The 9,867-nt window shown below is 41.0% G+C and overlaps 1 protein-coding gene across 1 annotated transcript; it reads right to left on the minus strand.

Annotated features, from left to right (window-relative positions):
- Window positions 1-7,069: 7,069 nt before the first annotated feature.
- Window positions 7,070-8,326, minus strand: LOC143214200 (uncharacterized). The gene has a single exon (XM_076434937.1). The coding sequence runs from the start codon at window positions 8,324-8,326 to the stop codon at window positions 7,070-7,072; it is 1,257 nt and encodes a 418-aa protein (XP_076291052.1).
- Between the last annotated feature and the right edge of the window lie 1,541 nt (window positions 8,327-9,867).

The raw sequence follows: 9,867 nt of genomic DNA on the forward strand, positions 1-9,867 counted from the left end.
CCAGGACAAAACACCATCTGTCGTTCCCCCAATATTTTTAACTGATCGAACCTGGCGCCGATAACATTATCTCCTTATACCTATACAAAATCAGGAAAGCCGTTTCCGACCAATGCTGGTATCAGAGAGAACATCTGCGAAACATATAACATATCAAAACCGTATTCCATCAAACTGTTCTCGGAAGCCATACATATATCAAACGATGCTTGGAAAGACTTCCAGAATCTTTGTCGTACAATTATGAAAGAAAAACATTAAACTGAATGCACCAGACAAAGAGAAGAAAGAAAAGAAAAACTGCAACAATTAAATAGGAGACAAGGAACAACTAATAAATAACGGTTCTGAGCAATCGGTAAAAATAACCAAATTGCGATAAACAACTTACAGTATCGAAATTAATAAATACCACGAGGTTCCATAACACTACAGAAATAACCTTTCACCGCACGAACTTTAATCTAACACATAATGGAATAACACACATCTCACTAGTACCAACTAGAAACATTCCTTATATTAGCGAGGGGTAGCAGTTTTCCATCTTTTCGAGGCCGAGATTCCCTATAAAATCAAAATCTAAGATATCAATAAATTAAAACTGGCTAACACACAAACAAGAGGAAAGAAGGAAGAAGAAGAAAGAAAGGAAAGATAACAGGTAGAAGAAAACTAGAGGGTTCTTGTTGCTCGCTCGCTTCGCTCGCTCGGGAGTAGGGTTGTTTTTGCTCGCTCGCTTCGCTCGCTCGCGGGTAGGACTGCTCTTGCGAGAGGGTTAGTAGTACGCATGGCTAGTAGGGCCTGCAGCTATTAATGTTTTTTATTTGGTGTGTGACTCTCCAAGAACCACACAAAGAACTTCCCGATTCGTTAGTTGCAGTATATTATTATCATTATTTTTAGTATGTTTTAAGAAGATTATACGTTTTCAGGGAAATTCAATAGTTTTCTACTTATCAAAATGTTTGCTATATGGCGTCGCATTAAAACGAACATCGTAGGCTCGTTGCTCGCTTGGTTCCTTGTTATAGCGTACTAATGTTGCAAAATAAATTGTCTTAATTAGTTTTTCGCAAACGATACAACTTCTCATTATCCGGGTTTGCAGTATTGATCTTGGGGTTCTTCGAAACTGTTAATTTAAATTGTCCCAATATATATAAACCGCTCAATTTTGAAACTCTGCTCAGTGCTACATACAACATTTGTAAAGTTCGTTTTTCTGATTTTTTAAAATTCAAACATACTTTTCTCGTATGTTTCTCCCTGACTTTTATGAATCGTAATCGCTTCAGCAGGAACCACTGGAAATTGACTACGTGTGATTTGATATTTTTCCTCACTCGACATATTTACTTGATTCGATATTTTTATTATTGGTGTTAAATTTTGATGAATATTTGCATTTTTCATATAATCACGATAACGAGTTCTTACTTCCACTCCTACTCTGGCCAATTGAAAATCTAACCACAATATAGACGAAATTTTAGTATTTTCTTGAAAAGTAATAAATTTTAATATTCCGCATGTGTGTGTGTGTGTGTGTGTGTGTGTGTGTGTGTGTGTGTGTGTGTGTGTGTGTGTGTGTGTGTGCTCCATTAACCAATCCGTTTTCAACATCAATTTTATTAATAATTATCATATAGTTTATATTAATTTTCAATTTAATCTCAGTTAATAATTCGTTTTGTACTGATTGTTTTTTTAAAGATTGTAATATAAATTTTTTTTGTACTTTCATCGATATTCTTTGAAAATGTATTCTTGGGAGTAGAGATGATTAACGCACTCTTGCATTGGGATAATTTTCGATTATTGTAAGCGGAAACATTAGCGTAAGGTACAAAAAAAAAATTTTTTTTTAAAGGAAAAAATTTTTTTTGTGTAATTACGTTTGTTTCTTCGGTGGAAACTTTGCATTCTCTCGTATAAATTGCATTGTTGAATGAACTCCTTTCGAAAAAAACTAAAAATCTAAAAGACTAATTGACCAATATGGACCAAAATCTAATCAGCTCTAAGTTGCGGCGGGGCACATCGATTGCATCATTCATCATTCTGATCGCGTTGTTACTTTTTCAGAAAACGTTACACACACACACACATACACACACACCCACACACACACACACATACGAACATTTTGCTGAAAATAGTCTAAAATGACTGCAGTGACCATGAAACGTGAACATCTGTTAAAAAATCGATTTTCGATTTTCGGGGTCATTACAGTAACTTCCCTATAAAATCGGGAAGTTAATAAAAAAAAAGAGAGAAAGAAGAAGAAAGATAGAAGGAAGAAAGAAGAAAGAAGAGATGAAGTATAAGATGAAAATCTTTGTAAAAGAAGGCGAAGAGAAAAATAAAAAACTAAGTAAAATAAAAAACCGCAATATGAGAGAGGGGGCAACAGGGATGACTGGAGCTCAGTCTCCGGACAGTTTCAGTCTGCTCTTCCCACCGTTCAAAGGAGTCCCGTGTGGGGAGAGTTTTAGTGGGGTATGTCCTCGTGCGGCTTGTGTATTGCACTACCACGCACAGGCGCACCTTGGACCTTGTGTCCATGGTCCTTGCATATGCCAAACCCGATTAAATTTCGGGGGCACAGCTGAGGGAGTCCCCTCACACCCCGGAGTTGCGATGACCCCAGGGCATGGCATAAAGCTTCAACTCCCCATACGTAAAACAATAAAAAAAAAGGAGGCCATACCCAAGAATCGCCGCACTTGTTTAACATTTTTCGGGATTGGATATGACAGAATTGGTTGAATTTTCTTTGAATCTACCTTCAACCCTTCCTTACTTACTACGAATCTTAAGTAATGGACCACGGTGCGACAAAATTCGCATTTTTCCGGGTTTGTTATGAGACCGGCAGCCTTTATACGATCTAACACGCGTTTCAACTAATCTAGATGTTCTTCAAAAGTTTTTGTGACAATTATTATATCGTCTAAGTACGCGAACGCGTGGGGCTCCATTTTCGGCCCTATCAAACGATCTAGCAACCGTTGAAAGGTTGCTGGTGCTCCCTTGAGACCGTAAGGCATGCGACGAAATTGAAAAAGGCCTTTACCCGGCGCCGTGAATGCTGTAATTTCGCGGCTACGTTGTTCGAGTGGAATTTGAAAATATGCTCGACTCAAATCAAGGGTCGAGATGTACCGTTCGCAGTTTATCTAAAATCTGGGTCATTAGCGCCAGCGGATACGCATCCTTCTTCGAGACTTCATTGACCTTTCGAAAATCCAGGAAGAATCTGTAATTTCCATTAGGTTTCTTGACCATGAGTAGTATATATAGGCGGGTTCTAATTCACTTTTCAATTCACGGGAGTGCGGTACCGCCGAGCGGTATTGCACGAGCATATATTACGTCATATTTTTAATGGAATTATTGCATCATGTTTTTGGGGGAGGGGGAGGGGTGGATACAGCCATATCTTGAAAGGAGGGGGAGGGGGGGCAGTTTCCAGGTATTGCATTCAAGACCAGTCCGAACGTGTTTATGTTTTCACGTCTCTACATGCAAGACTGTTTATGTCAGTCATCGCCATCTAGCTATCGTAAAACATTCATTTGAACGGAGTTCAATGAACTTCTTGTTTAATTTCATAAATATATACAACGGTCCCCTCTGAAAGATTTATGTAAGGGGACCATACAGCCAGTCAATAATTTTTCTCAACATCGATTTGTCAAACTTGAGGACCAACGGTTTTTCTCACGTGTGGAGATTTCGATGAACGTCTAATCTCGCGAGTTCGATGAACGTCTTGTTTACTTTCGTACAACGGTCCCCTCTTATCGATGTAATGCAAGAGGACCGTGTCGCTGTTTCCGTCTGTCATCGCCATACAGCCAGCCAGCCGTCGTAAACATTCATTAAGAGTAGCATTTTCAAATAATTTTCATCAATCTTTTTTATCGTAGTTGGTGGGGATGGTAAGAATAAAAGAACAGGGTGCGATGGAAGGCGAAGTCTTCGTAAACGGTCCATCGTTGCAAGCGTTTGTCGTGTTGAGATTTGGATCGCCGACAAACTGCTGACATTCGACGAGGATCTATCATCCAGTTATTATGTGTTTCCAAATCAAACCAGGCGCCACTGCCAGGGAGAAGGCAGTCAGATTCGTCTCTCCATTTGACTGGCACCTGTGCTACCAAGGAACCGTCTACTCCGACAGCGACGGCCAAGAAGTCTGCCAGCGTTGCAGTCCGCTCGTACGAGGACCCGGAGAGGCATTCCACATCCACTCCATCCAATGGATAAGATGGATGAAAAACACCTGTGCAAACTGCAAAGGGCCACTGTTCCACACGCAACCCCCGCTGGACTGCAGCGAATGTGGAACAAGGCTAAGCATAGTCATGGCCAAAACAATATTCAGGGACAGCCCACACCATGAGGAACTCCGGCAATATCTGCTCCCACCGAGAGCCAACAATCCGGCGCCCTACCATCGCCACCCAGCTATCATAAACACTCATTTGAACTGTGCTCGGTAAATAATTTTTTACATTAGCGACAATAAATAAAAGCGTGGAGCGCTAAACTGACACGGTCCCCACTTAAAGATCTTCTGCGACACGGTCCCCTCTTAAAGATCTTCTACGACACGGTCCCCTCTTAAAGATCTTAGAGGACTGTGTCGCTGTTTCCGTCTGCCATCGCCACCCAGCTATCGTAAACACTCATTTGAACGGAGTTCGATGAGCGTCTTGTATAATTTCGTAAATACATATATACAACGGTCCCCTCTGAAAGATTTATGTAAGAGGACCATACAGCCAGCCAAAAATTTTTCTCAACATCGATTTGTCAAACTTGAGGACCAATGGTTTTTCTCACGTGCGGCTGGACCCGTCGGTTTCTCACGAGCGGAGATTTCGATGAACATCTTATTTAATTTCGTGGGGGTGGAGATTTCCCTACTTCTTTTTCCGGGTGGGGATACATGTATAAAAGAATGGGTGCAGTCGATGCTCTTATTCTAACATTTTCGTCACGATGGAAAGAGTAACCCATATCGTTGTAGAGGAGGAGAATGTATCCCTGACTGGTGCAATGGAGTTGGTGGTAAGTACAAAGAAATATTATAAGTAATATGTTATATTATTGATATAGTGTTATTTTATATTACAATTTTTATATTTATTAACAGATGTTTGATTCTGATGAAGAACGTGCAGCGTTTATGCGCGGATGGATGCATGCGATGCGGGCATATAATATTCCGATGGAGAATTGGAATGAGATAACGACAGTCAGGGTACTGTTCGAGAATCCGGTAAGTAAAGTTAAAATAATTTTATATATTTATTAATTAAAAAATTAATACTTAATAACATTTTTTCTTTTTTACAGCCAGAAGAGGAAGAATAATACATATAATTATTAAAATAATATATTTATTTAAAAAAATAAAAATTTTTTATACATTCATTATATAGGTTTTTATTTCTTAATTAATTTTTGTTCGAACGCCGATTATTTCGCGATTCCACAGACATCCACACCACGAGGGTTTGGCGGGATTGTGCCGGGATCGACTCCGATCGGCACGTTGCCGCAGTTCAATCCGCTGGCGTATCTGCAGAATCTCGACCAGGCGCGATGCTCCTTCATGCGATCATCGTCCTCGTCCCATAGAGCCAGCCGTATGCGACATTCAAAACATTCGACGCTATCTTCATAGTCCAGATTGAAAAATCCAGCGGCTGCGAGTTTCTCCGGTTGGACGATGTGTGAGTAACGCCAGTTGCGGAAACTTTCGAGTCTGTCACGTTCGAGGCGATAATCGGGTGGTGTTGTGTGATCGGTTGTTGCGACGGCTGCGGGATCCATCTCCGATTTCGCAATCATTGTGAAACACTGTGTGAAAAAAATCAAAAAACGTAAAAAGAAGTGTTTGTGGTTTTGACGTGGCAAAAATTCAAAGTCGCGTCTTTATAACTGATACTTTACGTGTTTTTATAATTGTTAACCCATGCTCGAAATGTTCGCACTTCGCGCAGACTGCAATGGTATGTGACGTTTTTTGTCGGTTGCCAACAGTGAAGTCGACACGGTTCGTCATCAGCAATTTCATACACGGGATCGTGAACTAGTACATCGTATTTCGGACAGTTGAAATCTTCCAAATTTATCGAGTTTATTTTCATTTTTCGAAGGATGTCTCTCTCGAAACATCCACCTTTGTACGCTACAACAGGATTCGCGTAATCGCACACAAAATTTTGAATTACATCGAATATATCGTGCTGTTGATATTTTTCATAACCGAAATCTTTAAATGGAATCCCGTGTATGAAATTGCTGACATACCATGCCGACTTTTTGTCGGCGTCGGATAAACAATGAAAGTTCTTCCCCAAGCGAAATTCGGAGAGTTCGAACGAGCCGTCGTGACAAACAATGGAATCCCGTGTATGAAATTGCTGACATACCATGCAGACTTTTTGTCGGCGTCGGATAAACAATGAAAGTTCTTCCCCAAGCGAAATTCGGAGAGTTCGAACGAGCCGTCGTGACAAACATCGATCATAGCTAATTCTTTGCATATAAATTTTTTTTCCACAATGAAACCGTCCATGTCAATGATTTGAGTGATTCGATCCATCTAAATAAAGAAAGTTTTTCACTAGATTTTACGTAATTTATTAATTTTTATTGTACTTACCGTTGAAAAAGAGGGGGAATGCGCGAAGTTGACTGGTCGGATGATAAAAACACACCAGCGATGTAACTTCGTATAGCGACCGTGATCGTCGACGTTTTTTATGCTATTACTTCATACAGCGACTGCAGCGAGCAATTTATAATACCGCTAATGTAAACATGTCAATGGAGAGGGGGTAATATTATTAGTTTAATTGTGTGTGTATGTATGTATGTATGTGTGGATGTGTATGTGAAAATTTTTCGAGAAGGTATTTTAAATATAAAGTTATTTGAGAATATCTCTTTTGTATTTTATTTTATTACAAGTTCCTTCTTTTACAATTCCTATAGAATAAAAATACAATTAAAGTAGAGAAATGATAAATATTTTTAGAGCGGTTTAAGTAATTTTTCGAACAATGTTCGTCAATGAATTGTACTCCACGATGCGGTCGTGTATCATTAAGCAGTAGGCTGTTGTCGATGGGGGGACATCGGTTCGCCATTCGAATTCGAGTCGCGCGTCGACCGTAGCATTTTTTAGCGCTTTATTTTGTCGAGAACAATCGAGAACGACGAGTGGACCGTATCGCAGGAAATCCATGGTGTTGAGTAGCGCTTCACCGTTTCCATAGTATGATTCTTGGAATTTTGCATACATGTCGTAGAGCAACGCGTATTTACCTTTCTCAAAATCGATATTTAAATCATCGTACGGATATGTTTCCGAGTTCAAGTAAAGACGAATATTTGTCAATGCGCAATGATCGAATCGCGTAGCTGTTTTCTTTAAGTTATTCTTTCGATCGGTTTGCAAGGCGAATATCACGTATCGCGGTTTTTCCATTTGCAGAGCTGTTTTTATCGCCCATGTATGCTTCGTAGTCGTCTGTAGTAGAGGATATTCGTACAGATCCCACGATCGAAAGCTCATGCCGATCGATCTGTCGCTGTCTAAAATACGTAACATGGATAGCTTATGTATTTCATCCAATGCAACATGTGGCATTCGCCATTGAATTTTGTACAGATTCAGAATAGGTTTGGCGTTGTTGGAAGGACTGTACAATGCGTTCACGTCGGTACGCGAGCGAATCAAAATCAATTCGTGTCGAGCATTTATCACAACAGGTTTGTAATCTTCACAGAAGCCTAATAAAATGTTCATAGGTACACAAAAGTTGAAATGTATCGCAGCCGTGGCCGTTGCAGCCTCTTTCTGTCCACCATCACCATACAGCCAGCCAGCGTTGGACAATGCGCCGCTTCTCGTTCTGGACAGACTCACGTAATTCTTCAGAGTTGTCGTCGCACCGGGATTTCTGGATCGATCGATTTCTACACCGTTCAATTCGTAGCGTATTTCCTCAAACATAAACGCAACGGCATTGTTCTCAAGAGTTGCCGTATCGATGCTGGATTCTCCTCCTGAACCAGTCGGTAATTCGAGTTTTCTCGGTAAACTAAGTTTTCCCTCAACGTATAGGAAACTTTTACACGGGAGCGTGTACAGGTCTTGTTGCTGAATGGGTATCCTTATCTCGTCGCTGTTCTCGAACGTTGTGTTAACATACGGATTGTACGTGTGCAGCTCAATCTTAGTTATGCGATTGTCGAAGATCGGTGCTTCGGAGATGTTCAAAATGTCGTCAAACATGATTTTTTCCCTCTCACTTTTTTACAATAAATCTCAAAGATCGTAGATACTTGGCGTTTTCCACGGTTAATTTCTTGCGAATCGATGACTTTACGTTTTTCTTAGCGGTTAGTTTCTTGCTGTTGTTGCTGTTGCTGCAGGCGCTGTTGTTCAACGTATGGAATGTTGTATTGTTATGAATTAGCATTGCTTAGTCGCGCATGTAGTCGCACCGTAATTTCTTCACCTCGAAAATCAATCAAACGTCCGGATTGATCAACTATGCGAATCGTTAAATCGTCAATTACTCGTGCAACGATCGGAAGGTAAATGACTCGCGCCGGCGTTCCCGACAATTTATACCCTGGCGGTACCTGAGGCGTAAATTCATGTATCGTGTGAACGAGTTTACCGTTGTCGTACGATCCGGTGGTTATGTTGCATTCTACTCGTACGATATTCACGCTGATGATATTCACAGGCACATTCGACGTATGCCACGCGTTCGGTGGTAAAACACGGTCCATGGAAAATCCTAGAATAGAGCCCACGTTGCAAGGCTTTGCAAAGTTTATTTGGTACTTGCTTATAATTTCACTTTTCATGGTGTTGGTGTTCGCTCGTAAGACCAGCGGATATTCGATATCAGAGGTGGTGGTGGACGACTGATCGGCATTTTTTGGGGGATATCGTGCGCATATTTCACGTTTCAAGTATGCGTTTATCGCTTCCAATTCGTATGAACCGTCGGGTATGACGATCTCTTCATCTTTTTCGCCGAAGTAGAATCGATTGTTTCCAATGTTGGCGCTGATGTTCGGTATCGTGTAATAAGTTTGCAAATCGAGCAATCCCAACTCGTATTCGCCATTGCTCAGATCTATGGGCGGAAAGTGCTTGGACGACAGCACGCTGCTTCTTCCCGACAACGTGAACGTAAATGACTTTTTCGCATGCATCGTGCAGAGAGAGAGAGAGAGAGAGAGAGAGAGACTCTTTCCAGAGAATTTATTCTCGGAGAAACTTCACACACAATTGCACACACACGCTTTCGTTATAATTTTGAAAACGTTCGTGGTTATATAAGATCGTCGCGTTCGCACCGAAATAGCGAATCAACTCGATCGGTGGTCGAAGATTTCCAAAACTATCAAAATATTTGACACGCGAGCCGTGTTTTATATAGGCGACCCAGTGCGTTTCCGGCCCACAACTATTATCTAGATTGACTATACCTCGCTCATTTATCCACGCACGCAGCGGCAAATCGTTACGCATAAAAACTCCGCGAAAGTATGGTAATCCTTTACAGATGGCCATCAATTCAATGTCTGTCGTCGTGTTGTCTTTCTTCGTTGTTTTTTTCTTCTTCTTCCTCTCCTTCAAGCCTTTTCCATGCTTATACGGTGCGAGACGTAACCCACGACCCTCCATGGCTCGATTGTGTCGCTCCGCTTCTTGCAATTGTTTCTTCGCAGCTTTTGCATTGTTTATAGCTTTGAATACTCCCGCGGCGCCACCCGTCAATGCTCCTATAGCTGACAAAGCGGGCAACAACAACG

This window comes from Lasioglossum baleicum, chromosome 12 (genome assembly GCF_051020765.1).
Source record: "Lasioglossum baleicum chromosome 12, iyLasBale1, whole genome shotgun sequence".
In the NCBI taxonomy this organism is placed as follows: Eukaryota; Metazoa; Arthropoda; class Insecta; order Hymenoptera; family Halictidae; genus Lasioglossum; species Lasioglossum baleicum.

Excerpts from the sequence above, each read along its gene's own strand:
- LOC143214200 (XM_076434937.1), bottom strand. The coding sequence starts at position 8,326 with ATGTTTGACGACATTTTGAACATCTCCGAAGCACCGATCTTCGACAAT.